This window comes from Lissotriton helveticus, chromosome 8 (genome assembly GCF_964261635.1).
Source record: "Lissotriton helveticus chromosome 8, aLisHel1.1, whole genome shotgun sequence".
Taxonomy (NCBI): domain Eukaryota; kingdom Metazoa; phylum Chordata; class Amphibia; order Caudata; family Salamandridae; genus Lissotriton; species Lissotriton helveticus.
Genome location: NC_136069.1, coordinates 951267765 through 951285005, shown reverse-complemented (window position 1 = coordinate 951285005; position 17241 = coordinate 951267765). Strand labels below are relative to the sequence as shown.

Below are 17241 nucleotides of genomic sequence, written 5' to 3'. Positions count from 1 at the left end.
CACCAAATCTTCTGCTATAATTCAAAGTGTGTGTAGTGAAAAAATAATAATGGATAAAAGGATAAAAAGTGATATTGTAAAGTGACAGTGTGCATAATAATTGGTTAAATCCACCAATGGTAGTATGTAGTAATGACTTGCGAGAAACTGAGGTAATCCGAGAACTTAAAATTTACACATAAAAAATTAATTAAAGCTGAATGTATTGAATTAAATAAAGACATGTCCATGGACTGGCAGATGAAACTCGTAATTACTGTTGCGGAGGGCCTATCAAAAACAGGTTACCGTAAATCCATGTACGTAAACCTGTAAAAGTGTCAGTGTCTAAACAGGGTAATGACAAAATGGTAATAAATAAATGGTAAAATGTACGGTGAACCTCAAACATTCCAGTTAAATACATACAAAGAGGGTCCAGAAGATATAGGTTATCTGTATAGTGCAAAAAACGCATTCATATAAATAAATATATTATAAATATATAAATGTATAATAATAGATACTAAAAAAACGTTACTGTATGAATATATATCAACTGTAAAACCACCTATAAAATCTATATATGATCAATAAATATATAAATAATATATCTAAAACCACATGTCTAAAAACCCTCATTGTGTTGACCCATAGTTGTTGTCCTCCTGATACGGAGTTTCTCAAAAAACAAAATGTGCCAAGGACATGGTCTTGTTGTATGTGTAGCTTGTGGCGAGTGGGATAATCAATTCATTCAGAAAAACAGTCACATATTGCACTCAAATATTACTAAACAGCCCAAATCTCAGCAACATCAGTGAAAACCAGATTACATTTACAGGCAAGTATACAAATCTTCCGAGACATTCAGGCCATTAGGTTGTTTGGTATTAAGATCTAATATATACCGTGTTTCCAGTACCCTTAATTCACTCTCTCTATCTCCCCCCTCCTACTTGGGGGAATTGAGTCAATTACATAAAATGTAAGACCCTTGTTGTTAGAGTGTTTGTCCTTGAAATGTCTAGCTACTGAGTATGTGTTGTCTTGGTTACTAATGGCCCTGAGGTACTGCAGAATTCGTATGGTAGCTGCTAATTTTGTGCTCCATACATAGATTAAATTGCAGGGGCCAGTCAAAATGTATACTGCATGATCTGTCTTACAGGTTAATAGTTTGTTGATGGTCCTTTTTCTATCACTAAAGGGGGTCTTATACTCAGTTTTGTTAATCCCGTGTTGGCATGCTTTGCATGACTTGCAACAGTAAAATCCCTTCCTATTTTTAAGCCAACTCGCGGAATCCATGGTTTCAGGGTTGGTGTCCACCAACCGATCCCTCATGGATGGCCCACGGCTGTATGTGATAGATAATCTAGTAGGTAGATCTGATCCAATGACCGGATCTGCTAGGACCAAAGCCCAGTTTTTATTTATGATGGCTTTGATCTGGCTCTGTTGTTTGCTGTACTGTAGTACCATCCTGAATGACATATCACTGCCCTCCTCAACTGCCTGGGATGTAGTGCTGTTATCCGATCCTACAACCTCTCTATCTTGTATGAGCTCAGCTCTAAACTTAATCATAGATTTGCTGATGGCTGATTTAATTACTTTGCGTGAGTATCCTCTGGCTAAGAATCTTTGCATACAGTCTTGCTGGGCCAATTGGAGATCCACTTCACAGCTATGCAAGCGTCTCATCTGCAGCATCTCACCATAGGGAATACTGTTAATGAGGTGCTGCGGATGTGAACTGCTCGCATGCAGAGTAGAATTCCCTGCTGTGGATTTCCTAAACAACTTAGTGTTGATTTGCCCATCTCTAACATACACCTCAATGTCTAGGAATGTGATAGATTGTTCACTGATATTGGCTGTGAACTCGAGATTAATCTTATTATTGTTCAGATCAGTCACAAACTGGGCAGCAAATTCGGTTGGTCCGTCTCAAATGGCAAAAACATTGTCTATATATCGTAACCACGATATGATTCTACCACTGTCTTGGATAAGCGGTCTGAGGGCCAGCCCCTCACACCTGCCCATATGAAGGCAGGCATAGCTTGGAGAGAAGCTGGCCCCCATTGCCACTCCCCAAATCTGCTAGTAGAGGATGTTATGAAACATGAACACATTGTTGGACAAACAGTACATAATCATATTCAATAGCATTTTCTTGTGTTCCACATTGTGATTCAGCTCTTTGTCAAGGTAATGTTCAATTGCTACAATGCCATCATGATGTCTAATACTGATGTATAGCGATGACACATCTAGCGCATTAATAGATCGGAGTCTTTCCGCGGTATCTTTTGTAGTTTATTGAGAAAGTCACTCGTATCTCGTACATACGATGGTAGTGCCTTGACATGTGCTTGAAGAAAGTGGTCCACGTATTGGGAGGTATGTTCTAATAAACTCTTCCGTGAGGATATGATAGGTCTGCCTGGGGGCTTGATTGGATCTTTGTGTGTCTTGGGTAAAAAATAGATCAGAGGAATTACAGAATGGTCATTTTTTAGAAACTTCTACTCCTGTTTGGTAATCAGGTCTTTCTTAAACCAGGTATGTAGCTTATGATAGTATTGTGACTGAATATTTTTCATGTTGGTGCTAGACATTCTGACATAGCAGTCCCTATCATTAAGCTGAATAAAGGCTTCTTTATTGTAATCCTCTTTCTTCCAAATCACAATATTACCCCCTTTGTCCGAACTGCGTACAACTAATGATTTGTTATCAGTTTTTTCATTAGTTCATGGTACTTCCGATCTTGCCACCTGTATTTGTCTTGTTTGCCTTGTGTTTTATAGTTTAATTTCTTGATCTGCTCCACTGTCTGCTCATGAAATGTATCGATAGAGTCTCTCACTGAGATGGGATTGAACTACGACTTTGGTTTAAAAGTCGTTCTGTGTTTGCTCATATCTTCCATAGGCAACAAATTAGGCATCGTACTGCCATCAGATTGTGTTGTAGTGCTGTGAGGCTGTAGCCAAAGTTATTGTAACCAATCAATGATGGATCCATCGGATTGTGAGTGCGCCCACTGTGGAGGACAAATAGCGCACTGCAACACCCAGAAGGCCATGGTTCTTGGCCACACCCACTGAGGCAGGTGTTGAATATTTATCGTGCGCTATGTAACAGCGCTACCATTTCCCACTAGCAACATGCCACGGAAGAAGGGACTGTCAGAGTCCCGAAACGCGTCTGGCCTATGGATTCTGTTGGTGTGGGGCTCTGTGTTGCATCTGCTTGCAAGCTGCCATTAAAATACTGTGAAAGAATTTATCTTCCTGCGGCCTTATTTCAAATGGATACCTGCTTTGTTGGGGAGATATATATATATATATATATATATATATATATATATATAGAGAGAGAGAGACACACACACACACACACATATACACACACCTTGTGTGGTTCTCCTTTAATTTAGACATTCAAGAGGTTATAATCCTGTAAACCAAGCTGCTTTACACTTCTTCGAGACTTAGCCTGAAGGCTGCTCTCCATAGCGACCAGTAGGATGGCTTTCAATAAAGGTTGTCTTAAACCCATCAATAAGGGTTGTTTGGACTCGTGCAAGGTGCCCACTAGAACTAGTGGACAGCATATGCCAGGCCAACTTCTCACATTCAACTTCTCAGACTCTTAGTTTCTGGATCAAATAAACTGAGATAAGGGTTTCGTAACCTTATTTGCTCTGCGGTGTTCCAAAGATGGAAAGCACAGAAATCGTATTGTACAGAGAATTCAGCTTCATTCCCTGTTTCCTTCACTGAGAAGATACTTTCAAAATTAGTTTGGAATGATTTCTTTCCAAATATTTAGACATCTTTATTTGTGCAGTGCAATCACAAAACATGAGCGTGATAGCAGCAGAAGGGAATGTAAAGGACATTTAGGCAACACTTCCAGAAAAACCACATTCGTATTTGAAAGCGGGGCTCTACAACCATTTAAGCATGCGTGAGTAAAATACATTCCGATAGTCACTAACAGTGCACTGTTATATCACTAGCTAAGAGAGAATTTAAAAAAAAGGCACAATAGGCTCACGCAATTTTGTCCCCCTTCCCCAGGAAATTTGAAATAAAATAAAACGCTTTCATGTTATTTTTCTATCTTCTATCTATATGCCATTGAGTCCTTTCATCAGCTTTTACTAACTGGCAGCACTATTCCCGCATAGATTTGGGGTGGGCACCCATGAGCATTGTGAGAGTCCCTCGTTAAAAGAACTGGTCTTAATTAATACCGCTGTTCCATTTCCAGTGAATTTGCTGAAGCTATTAAATACAGTATTTGATTAGCTTACACGTAAATAGTTAAGTTAGTTGATTTCCAACCTAAAACGCGAACTACTACCTTTTATTGCAAAATTAAAAATTCAAAAAAATGACAACATAAGCAGCTAATGAGCTACTTTAAAGGAGGGATAAAACACAAGCAACTTGCGGTAAACTTTTTATTTTCTTCAAGCCATAATCTTTTAAAAACCTACAAAACTACCAAGTCTTATAACCAACCTCTGGAGTTTTTCGCATATTTGAGTCCAATCGCTGCACCGTTGTGAAACAGATGTTGAACTCCTGGATAATAGATGGGTACAAGCTGTTGAAGTCCAAAAGCAAAATAAATTTGTCATAGAAACCTAAAACAGAAAGGGTTATTTTTGTAAGCAAGTTCAGAGAAACGGTAGGGAAATCAACTAGTGTCATGGCTCTTAAATCCCAGATGAACAGATAAATAAAAATATTTATAAAATACAGTCAAACCACTCACTCATCCCAGTTTTTCGGTGTCAACTCATGCACATAGATCCCCATTTGGAAGCCAGTTTCAATTTCCTCTTTTCCTTTAAGAACATCATGTATCAAAGAACATTTGTGAAAAAATATATGAATTTGCTTGGACACACAATCGGATTGGGGCACCTGAAATAATATTGTCACAGACCTAAATTAGGTTTCATTGTAGGTTGGAGGCACATATATGAAATCATGGCGAGTGCATGGGTGCATTCAAGCATAAACTATGCTTGTTTGCGAAGGTTTCATAGCCACAGAACATACCCGATAAGCTCAAATTTTCAAGGAAACAAGACATTGGCTTCCTAAATAAGCATCCCATATTTAACATGCTGCACGACCGCTAGTGTTTGACTGACAGCCTCTCAAAGCCATACCTATAAATGTGGGTATTATAAACTATATATATATATACATACATATATATATATATATATATATATATATATATATATATATATATATATATATATATATATACATATATATATATATAATAATGTGCAACCAAGTAATACCGTCCAATACTGCCATTAGGGGGTTCTGATGACATCAAACTACGGGTCACATGGTTAGTAACACCCTGGAATGGCAATACATAACCACATTACACTAGTTACCCATTATGCATATATATTGCATGTTTATTTTGGTCGGCTTGAAAAAGCTGTTTCCTTCAAAGTGCAGTTAACAATGGGCACTGTTACAAACTAGGGACAGAATTTCTTCCCTGAAAAGGAAATAAGCGATGCAAACTTACCTGAGGCAACCCAGAAAAATTATGATATCCTGAAAAGGGAAGTGGCTACTTACCAACTATATCTCAAGGGTAAGATACAACAAAAGATAGAGAGATCGTAACGATTACGAGAGGGGATGCATATTTACGTTTGCACACAAATATGACGATGTGATTGCAAAGAGTACATCAGCCACTATAAGTGAGGTGCAGGCACCGAGCAACTCATCAAGTAGTACATCTGTTTCATCTGTTTCATCTGTCTCTTCAGTAGAGCGCGATCCGGGAGAAGGGGCTAGTACAACCGCCCCTGGCCTTAATCCAGCTTCTGATTTTTTTAATAGAGGTACAAAGGTACCGCTTGGGAAACAAAAAGAAAGTACCAAGCGAAGAATCAGGCGGGGTGGCAAGAAACACAAGGTCCGTCACAAAGGCAAAAATGGGGAACAGCAATTAGGACTAAGTAACCAGATTGTGAACCACGATGTGGACAGCGCAGTAAACAATGCTGGCGAGAACAATGTTAATGTTATTAATTTGTCATCAAAAAAATTCACTGATCAAGAAACCTATTTTGTGCAAAGGTCTAAATTTTTGTGTACCAGGCAAACAAACATTGGATAACATACATGTGGATTTATTTCGTTTGACACGCAAATTGAAATTAAATGAATACCTTGTCGAACAACCTGATGTCCGTCTTCCTGTTACCAATGTAATGTGTGCGTCTGAGTTCACCATTGCTGAAATTGAGGTTTCACATATAATTGCTACGTTAGATGATCAGGAGACAATGGGGGATTTGATGGCACATGCACGAAATCTTGAAGTTCGTGAGGACACAACAATAGACAGTGGTCTTAAAAATCGATCAAAGTTTATACTACCAGGCACAAAGACTGTCATTGATTTATTCTCTACAAGGGTTACACAGGATTTAAACCAATTAGGGGATACACACCATATGAATAAAAAATGTAGGCATCCTTATAACATCAACAGGGCGGATAGAATCTTACTTCAGACCATACGAGATGACCCCTCCTTGGTCGTCCGTGAGGTGGACAAGGGCGGGAACATCGTTATTATGAATTTTCAAGATTACTCTAATGAAATTCATAGACAATTGAATCAGACCAACTGCTATGCTAGGCTACAATCGAATTCCATCAAGACTATTGAATGTAACATCAATGCCAGACTGGTTGAGTGGAGAGAATCTGGATTAATATCTGACCCTGAATACAGATACTTATTGGCAGACAACTCACGTTTCTCATGCATTTATGCCCTTCCAAAAGTGCATGAGGGTGGGGCCTTTACCCCGGGTAGGCCAATCATATCCGGTAACGGGGGCCCCACGGAAAATGTCGCTGAATACAAGGATTCTTTTCTCCAGCCATTTGTACGGAACCTACCCTCCTATCTCAAAGATAGTAGAAAGCTCCTCTGAAAATTAGAGGATGTAGTGTGGGAAGAGGAAACTAACTCGTTCGTAACAATGGACGTGGAAAGCTTATACACCTGCATAGAATTGGCGAAAACGGCTTAGGTCACTGAAACATTTCCTCTACAAACGCAATGCCTGTCATTTGTAACGCACGCAGATGCTGCCGTCGATGTCTGAGTTGATACTGACACAGAACGTCTTTTTACACGAAGACAACTGGTACCTACAGAAACAGGGAACAGCCATGGGCTCCAGGTTTGCTCCATCTTATGCGAACCTTTTTATGGGTCTGTATGAGATGGAGCATGCCTGGGGCCTTGGCGCTGAAAAGTGGATTGATGACATTATTTTTTACGTTCGTTACATCGAAGACGTCTTCCTTATTTGGAAGGGGGGCATCGATGAGCTGGATGAATATTTTTGCTATCTCAATGCCAATGATCGTAACATTAAACTAACCATCAGTCATTCAACAAAAGAGATTGTGTTCCTGGATCTGAGATTATATATTAAAGACGGTATGATCCAAAGCGACATGTATAAGAAACACATCCTGCAATAGTGTATTGCATGCCGCTAGTTGTCATCCGAGGAATACCATAGCAGCCATACCATATGGCGAAATGGTACGAGCTCGCCGCAATTGTAGCGAAGACGACAATTTTGAGAGAAACATTGAGAGGATGAAGGGTGATTTTACAGTGAGAGGGTATGCGAAGAGTGATATTCTGAAAGCAGAATGTAAAATCAAGAAAAAGAAGCGCAGTGAGACAATAGCCCAACAGCCACGCAGGAGTGACAATGCCCACTAAAATCAATGTGTCTTTGTGACCGAATATGGCATGTACAGCAGCCGTATTTATAATATCTTAAGGAGACATTGGCATCTACTCAAATTTGATACACTCCAATCTGATGTTATTTCAGATAAACCTAGAGTTGTCTACAAAAAGGGCACAATAAAGAACATTCTCTGTCCCAGTTACGTAAAGCCTCCAGAACAGCGCATAACTACATGGTTACCTGAGAAACCTGTGGGCTTTTATGTATGTGGCAATTGTTCCGTATGTAGACATGGGATCAATAAGATTGATAGTTTCTGTTAAAACAGCCCTAAGAAATATTGGATCACCACATTCATAAATTGCAATACTACATATATGGTGTATCTAATTATTGGTCATTGCGACATGATCTATGTGGGCAGCAGCACGAGGTGCTTAAAAATCAGAATTTCAAGAACATATCAGGAACATTAAACATGGGGACATACGTAGTCCTGTGGCGCAACACATTCTGGAGTGTCATCCCCTTAAAATGGAAATCAGGTTTCATGCTGTGGATAGTGTTGCATTAAACATCCGGGGTGGAGACAGGACCACACATCTTAGACAATTAGAGGCTTGATGGATTTGCAGATTGAGATCGGTTAACTTTGGTTTAAATATCAATATTGAGTTTCACCATTTTCTGTAGGGTAATGGACGTTTATGGGTAAGAAAAAGCAACTGAGAAATGTAGCTTTAGGAAGAAATGGAGACTGTACCATGGCTGTCAGGCAGGGTACATGTGATAGCCACATGACAAGTAGGATGTAACTGGCCGATAAACATCGATTTGCACTATGCAAATGTTAAGTGCGAGTTGGATCATCACCAAATATGTGGCATACGCACAAAAATGTGTGCTCTAATTTTGGAAATATAGCTGTAGTACAAACTGATTTTTTTATGTCATTGACTCTCTATACACCATAAGGCAACCATCTACAGATGGCACGTAAATTCGGTGTCACTTCGTATATGTACACCGTTCCAAGTTGGCAGCGATCGTCCGCTCGGTGAAAATGCCATGTTATGTTATGTTATGTTAAAAAAAACTTAGTACCGCGCACATACACCAATTGGTTTCTTGGCGCTCAAAGACCAGTGGAAGAAAGCAGGGAAGTGAAAACAGCTAACCGTGAGCAAGACCAAACAGATGAGTTTTCAAGAGTTTACGGAAAGTAGAGTAGTCAGATGAGAGACGGATAGAAAGAGGAAAAGAGTTCCAAGTAAATGGGGCAAGAAAAGAAAAACTGGCACCACCGTGCTTCTTATGATTAAACCTAGGAGTGATCAGGAGATTGTGAGCAGAGGATCTGAGGTGTCGGGAGGGAACATAGGAGTGCAAGCAGAGGGAAATGAAAACAGGAGCGGAGGCAAAAAGATTTTAAAATGGTGCAACCCATTTTGAAGATGCAGCGTTGCGCAACCGGGAGCCAGTGTAAAGTTTTCAGCATCGGGGTGACATGTTGGTGTTTGGGCTGTTGAAAAATTAATCTGGCCGCCTGGTTTTGTACCAATTGTAGTCGGGAGAGGTGGCATGCAGGAATCCCCACGTATAGGCAGTTGGCGTAGTCTAAGCGTGAGGTAACCAGGGCCAGGATAGCAAGGGTAAGGGCCTCTTGTGATAGGAACCTTCGGATCTTCCCGATTCTGCGAAGATGATAAAAGCAGGCCGAGGTAACAGCATTAATGTGCGGCCGCATCGAAAGGTCACTGGAGATGGTAACGCCTAGGCTCTTTACAGTGTTAACTGGACAGGGGGGGGAACCGAGGGCAGGGGGCCAAAAATTGGAAGTCCAAGGGTGTTGAAGCACGCCAAACAAAACCAGCTCTGTTTTGCTAGTATTGAGCTTCAGCTGGCTGAAGTTCATCCACTCGTAGATGGTAAGCATAGTCTTTTGAAAGTTGGAACAAGAGAGAGGGGAAGGGTCGATGGGGAAAATGAGCTGCAGATCGTCTGCGTAATTAAAGGTGGTGACAGAGTAGTGACGAAGAGAGACAAGAAGGGGCTGCAAATAGAGATTAAACAAGAGAGGGGACAAGGCAGAACCCTGGGGAACACCACAAGATAGAGAAATTAGAGGAGCAGAAAAAGAAGACAAATGGACCGATTGGGAACGAAATTGGAGAAAGGATACCACCCATGACAGGGCCGGGCCAGAAATGCCAGCATTTCTGACACGGTCGACCAAAATGTCATGGTCGACCGTGTCAAATGCGGCCGATAGGTCTAATAGTACCAGGGCCTGGGCCAGGTTCTTGTCAGCCCCCCGTCTCAGAGTATCCATAACCGCCACCACCACTGCCTCTGTGGAATGAGCCGGTCTGAAACCTGCCTGTCGGTCAGAGGAAATGTGTTTCCTCGATAAAAGTACTAAGGCAGTGGGTGACGCAAGTCTCCAAGACCTTCCCCAGATAGGGGAAGGGAAATAGGTCGGTAGTTACCCAGAATCGCAGGATCAGAACCAGGTTTTTTTAGGATGGGTACCACCAAAGCTCTTTTGAAAGCATTGGGAACAGAGCCTGTAGAGAGTGAGCGATTTAAAAGGTCAAGAGGAGGGCCAGGGCAGGCCATGAAGGCATCTCTTAGAATAGAAGGGGGGCAACAGTCATTAGGAGAGCCAGAGCCAACAGCCTGAAGTAATGAGAAAAAGGTGTCCAAAGAAATGGGAGGGAATTCAGACAGAGAATGAGGGTTCGGGGAAGGAGGGACACTGTCGAGAGACATAGTGGTAGAGGGAATATTGTTTTTAATCATGGAGATTTTGTCAGAAAAAAAAGAATTAAGGGAATCACACAGAGCCTGTGAGGGTAAAGGCTGAGGTGTGACTCGATCAGGTAGGGAAAGTTCGGCTACAATGGAAAAGATGTCTTGTCTTGGATGCAGAATTGATGACTTTCTGGGAGAAATAGGAGGATTTAGCCGAAATGATGGACTTTTTGTAAGATTTCAATAGATCGATATAGGTGGACTTTAATAAAGGATCATAGTTGCGCCTCCAACGGCGCTCAGCCTGTCTAAGAAGGAGTTTATCAGCCTTTAATTTACCAGTAAACCAGCGCTGAGCGTCGTGAGGACGTTTAGATTTAATAATTTTGATAGGAGCAACTACATCACTGGCTTGGGACAGCCATTGATCGAGAGAGGCTGCCTGTAAGTTCAGGTCGAGATGGTCTGGGGGAAGTGTGGAAGCAAGAATCGAATGAAGGCAAGAAATGTCAGCATGCTTCCAGTTGCGTGCCATGAAATTATGAAGTACAGGGGGACAGGTGGGGGTTGACAAGTGTAGGGAAAAAGAAATAAATAAATGATCAGACCAGGAACAAGGGTAAACCAGAGGAGGAGAGATATCAAAATTGGTGGTCCATACCTGGTCCAAGGTATGACCCTTATTGTGTGTAGCAACAGAGATATGTTGTGAGAGATTTAAACCACGTAATAGACCAGAGAATTCAAGTGAAAGAGAGGATTCAAGGGGGTCTAGTGGCCAATAATTAAAGTCGCCAATGATCAAAACTCTGGCGGAATTGATGGCTATCTGCGAGACCAAGTTACTAAACAAGGAAGGGAAGAAGGGCATATTGACAGGGGGACGATAAACTAAGACACAGATGAAAGAGAAATTTGGGGGATGTAAATTTCAACAAGAGGATATCAGAGTTAGTTATAGATGGGGTTGTAAGGGAAGTGAATTGTAGATTAGAGCGAATGATAGCCGCGACTCCACCGCCAGATCTGCCGGAAGTCCTATTGGAGTGGAGGATATAATAACCCGAAGGTATGGCGGCCAAGATGTCAGGGTAGGAGTCAGCGTGAAGCCAGGGTTTCGGTGAGAAGCAGAATATCAATAGTGCCACCTTCCAAAAGTTGGAAAACTTCAAGTTGATGTTTGGGGAGGGAACGGGTGTTGAGATAGACTAGTGATATGGGACGATTACCAGGAGGGCTAGGCTTAATCAGAGGAACAGATGGAAGGGGGAGGGGCCGGGGGAATGGTGGGAGGAGAGGAAGATAGTATGTTGTATTTCTGGGCAATTGCGATTATATGAGGAGCAAGAGGGGCACAGAGGAACGAAGATCTTGTGAGGAATAAGTGATGCGTCGGGCAGCATGCATGGCCCCGGGCCTCGGTCGGCCGCAGACGGGCTTGACTTGTGCGCGACTTCGGCGCGAAGTCGGCGCTCCCGCTGCGCTCGTCCGCTGCGCTTCCTCCAGGTCGCCATTTATACTGGTCGACGTAAAACACTAGACCGCTCACCTGCACGGTGTAGAGGCAGGGGGCGAAGTGATGCAGGAACCGGAAGTGGCGCTCGTGCAGGGACCCTCCGCAACAAACGGCACACTGCCGGGGCGGACCGGGGTCAAGAGCAGGTAAGTGAAATGAGCGTTACAATCAGGAATAATGTAAGCGCGGTAAGCATAAGCACACACAAAAAACAGTGAGGAGTTTAAACAATGCGCAAGCAGCTCGTAGTCAGCTCGAGTGCACAGAAAACAAAGGATCTTAAAAATGAGCAAGCAGCTCGTAATCAGCCCGAGTACACAGAAAAAGGATCTTAAAAAGAGCAAGCAGCTCGTAGTCAGCTGTAATGGAGTTAAAAACAGTTGGTCAGCAGCGCTGGTGCACGCCCGTGGTCTTCAAGCCACGTTAGTCTGTATAACGTGTATAAATGTATAAATATTGGACGAGACTATATGATTTGTAAACCGCTCTTCAGATAACGGGGACTGTGGTTTTTTCTGTGTGTCTGTTGTGGCCTAAAATTTAAAATTTTATTTTCCAAATTATGTATATTTGGTAGGTAGTCAAACAAGGAATGTACATTAAGTTACATGATGATTTGTTGTCATCTATACCACTCCAAGATGGTGGCTTTTTGATTAGCAGTGGATAAGTTATTTTGACATGTGGACCGGTGTGAGAGAATGGTGTTTCACTTTCCAATGCCCTTTTGGTCCGAATGCAATTTAAACCCATGTTTCCGATATTATTAAAACCTGTAGTTTGACACAGAGGGAAAAAAAAATTATGTTATATGGTAAATTCGTTACTAATAGATCGTGCTAAGATGGCGGTGCACATTAGCACCTTATAAATGACATAGAAAAATGACTAAACGCGGTCTTGACGATAGGTTGACCGCCTTAAGATGGTGGCGATCGTCTATTGTATAGAAACGTCAAAGCTCGACTGAACCAGTGTTAATGAGCAATTAACTCAAGGTAATTGCTTGCTGATTGCTCATTTATGGGATATAAAAGCACGTGGCCCAAATCGTACATTTGAACCAGATGACCACATGCAGGACTAGATGCCGAAACTTTTTTGTGGTGAGTGTGCATCCCTGGAAGATTTATGTATATTCGTGGAGGCTTTGCTTGTAATATATTTATATTACCTGATTTTGTGTACTGGTTATGATCACAGGTAAAAAACTCTAAGTAGAACTTACCCGAATTTGTGATGGGGATAGAGAGTTCTTGACTAGTTCAAAATGGCCGCCATATTCATGGTAGTTACTCTCTGGCTATAGTTCGGCCGTAATAGAGGCAATTGGCGAATATAGAAACGATTGTTTTATTTAGAAGTAAGTCTCGGAAAAAGGGATGTCGTGTACAATCATTGGCTCAATATTATGAATAGAGCCCAATCTATACCGGAGTAGAGAGTATAATGTTTTTTCTGTGAAATATGACTAGCTAAAGATGGCCGCTAGCCGGTCGCCAGATGAGTTACATCACGTACGGGATCTGCAGGAGAACTATAGTGCGTGTAAATATGATAAAGTTCATACATGTGCCCTTTTGATGCTTTTGGCATTCAAATAAATTGAGGAATAGTCACTTGAAATGAATCGCATCATATACATAAGTTTCTTAGAATCTTTGCTTGGAATGAGCTACATTAAAAGCGTGATCTGCAGGATGGCTACATCACGCTTTAAATATGATACAAGCTTGCACATATGTCTTTTTGATGTGCATGAAACTGATACAAATTTCTAAAAATCTTTGCTCTAGTACATAACCAGGATGTTGCCAATGGCATATTTATGTTGCCGAAGACTATTATAATGATGAAGCGTTTTAGTAGTTATGTGTCATAAACAGATTGATTCATTCTCTTTATGTCCAGGCTTTCACTCTTCACTACGAATTACCAATTTTTGAACCCCTTACACCATGGGACTATGACGCTAGTCGCTCCTTGAAGTAAGTAATGAGAGTAGATAAGGCTAAGTTACTTAAGCACATCAGTGCGTAGGATATGTGTCATTATAGAAAGATTGGGAATTGGGCAACATGGATATGAAAACAAGGTATTTTAATCAGACTGACTGAGAGGAAGCCCCAATGACAGAATATTGGTTAAAAAATATTTGGATATTTATAAGATGGCCTGGGTCTTGACATAAGAAGGACCATCTTTTGGTTTTACATTATCCGTGGAGTTGAGGTTTACTTAACTCTGGTGTAAAGTATATGTCATTCAGTTTGCAGATTACCTGAACTTCATCAATGTGCGAAGATTTCTATGAAGCATTTTCTATAAAGGAGCTTGAAAAGATATTTGATGTATATATGACAATTCCTTACCGTAGTGTGTCGATGAGACAACATACATCAAGTAAAATCAAAAATGAATTGCATTTGACATATAGGTTGGTACTTGTTCTGCATGAGACATTTTTTACCGCATTGTGGTGATGTTATAATATATATATGACATTTGAAATTAGAAATTAACTGTATATGGATCATAGACTGGGCAATTTTGCTGCCATATATAGGTATTGATAAGAACAGCACTGAGAATATGTAAATGAGTATCCTGTGATGAGTTGATTAACATCATGTAAATATTATAGCTGTTTTTTAGATCGTTCTCCCATGAGAATGCCTATAATGCTTATATAAGACATTGACTACATGTTATTGGATGAAAATCTGGTTTCTCTTCTGTAAACATATTTATGTTGATATGCACATAATACACTTTGTAAATAGCCATTTTTGATGTTTTGTATTTTTATAGCCCTGAAGAAGTCCGGTAACGGACTAAACACGTTGGGTATTCATTTTAATCATCATTGTGAATAAAAAATCTATTCAAATTGAAGAAATCAGACTTTAAAATTCTTGGGAGAACGTTTGGAACCATTAATGAAGTTTACAGACAATGTTGTTGAATTGGAACAAATACTGTAATGATAATTGAAGGGTGCGGGGTCATTTTTTGTGCAGTTTATGTTGAAAGTTAAGGTTTCCTATCTTTTAACTAATGGGGCCTACGAGATTGTGTCCCAGACCATTTGCACCTTTAACTTCGTAAATACTAACTTTCAGGACTTCAGTACCAGTGCGGGCAAAGTAGCCTTAATCCCTGTTCTTTTGTGATTGCAATGTTTTGGGCCCTTCCCTGCCGCAGGAACTTGGCGCTTGGCCCACCTACACATATGAGGTACCATTTTTATCGAGAGACTTTGGGGAATGCAGGGTGGGTGGACGTTTGTGGACCCACGCAGATTCCAGAACTTTCCATCACAGAAATGTAGGGAAAATGTTTTATTTTTTACAAAGGTTGAGGTCTGCAAGGGATTCTGGGTAGCATAACCTTGAGAGAGCCTCACAAGTCACCTCATCCTGGATTCCCCTGGGTGTCTAGTTTTCAAAAATGTATAGTTCTGCTGGCTTCCCTGGATGCCAGCAGAGCTAAGGTTCAAAATCCACAGCTAGGCACCTTGGGAAAAAAGAGTCAGTTCTCACTGTAAAAATGTGGTGTCCGTGTTGAGTTTTGGCCCGTGTCCTGTCATGGGAAATAAGCCTACACACAAAGGTAATGCCTTGATGTTCCAGTCATGTACAGAGGCAGGGAGCCTCCTGACATAGGGTCCAGGACTCCACCTCGCGCCTGTCTGTTGCAATACCACATGGGGGTGGTGTTGTCCGTGAACACCTGCACTACACTTCACCGGAGAGAGGGAAGGAATGCCTTCAGTGCAAGCCGGATTGCCAGCAGCTCCAGAAGGTTGATAAGGAGCCGGGACTCAGCCGAAGACCAGAGGCCTCTGATCTCCACCTGTCCCATGTGGCCTCCCCATCCCAGGAGGGACGCATCCGTCACCACTGTGTGCTCCGGTTGGGGAAGGGAGAGGGACCTGCCACAGCCCCAATCGCGGTTCGTGAGCCACCACTGCAACCGTCGTGCACCGCCTTCCGAGATCTGTACGTGATCGGATAGGTTGCCCTGATGCTGTGCCCACTGGAACTTCAGGTCCCACTGTAGAGCCAGCATATGCCATCTGGCATGTGTCACCAGCAGGATGCAGGAGGCCATCAGGCCCAGAAGCCGGAGGGTCATCCAGACTGAAGCCCGGGATAGAGACTGAAAGAGCGGAATCATAGCCTGAATATCCTGGACTCGCTGCTCGGGAGGATAAACCCAAAACAGTGTCGAATCTAGAACCACTTCGATGAAGGGGAGCTTCTGAGAGGGACTCAGATGCGACTTCGGCACATTGATGGAGAACCCCAGCAAGTGCAGAAGGTCGGCCGTAGTCTGGAAGTGGGAGACGACTGCCTGGGGCGAGCCCGCCTTCAACAGCCAGTCGTCGAGGTAGGGATAGACTGACACCCCTGACCTGCGCAGATGAGCTGCGACCACCGCCATCACTTTCGTAAACACCCGAGGGGCGCTAGTAAGACCAAAGGGGAGCACGGCAAACTGAAAATTCTCCTGGCCTACCATGCTCCGCAGCCCAATAAGCAGGTGGTATTAACCAACCAAAGCCCCAAGCTGGCAGAGGAGAACAACCTCTTGCCACATTGGTCCAGCTTCTTAGAGTCCTTATCAGCGGAGCCATGGGGAAGGCACTCTGCGCGGTCGAGGCCTGAATGACCAGGCTCTCGGGCGTGGGGTGAGTGGTCAAGAAGGCAGGGTCACCAGGCGCCAGGCGATGACGCCTAGCGACGTTCTTATCCACCGGTGCCCCCGGGGCAGGCCGCAACCAAGTGCCCAAGAGGACTTCAGTAAGGGCCTCATTGAAAGGGAGAAGCGGTTCCGATGACTTAGACACCGTCTGGAGCAACTCCATAAGGAGGTTGGTCTTAAGTATCACCGTAGGGTGGTTGAGATGGAGAACATCCGCAGTTAGACGCTGCACCATAGTGTAGGAAGCGCCCTCATCAATAGTAGGCGGAGGGGAGGCAACCATCTCAGAAGACACATCAAGTTCACCTGAATCTTGAAGGTCATCCGCCCAATCCTGCTCGGAGGCACACTGCCTTGCAAGTGAGTCCTCGGAGCCGTCCAAGTCCTCATCCGGCTCCGGAGTAGAAGGAGCCCGCCACGGCAGCAGAACTGGAGCCAGGGAGGGGGGTCAGCGGCACCAGGAGCGGCGCCGGGAACGGAGCTGGCC

At 42.6% G+C, this 17241-nt stretch overlaps 1 protein-coding gene across 1 annotated transcript in view; it reads right to left on the bottom strand.

The window, feature by feature from the left end:
• Nucleotides 1–17241, bottom strand: part of POLA1 (DNA polymerase alpha 1, catalytic subunit) — a 1864208-nt gene that overhangs the window by 1136101 nt on the left and 710866 nt on the right. Inside the window, exon 24 of the mRNA XM_078657805.1 lies at nucleotides 4524–4648. Within this exon, the coding sequence (XP_078513931.1) occupies nucleotides 4524–4648 (125 nt within the window). The remainder of the gene's footprint in view (nucleotides 1–4523; nucleotides 4649–17241) is intronic.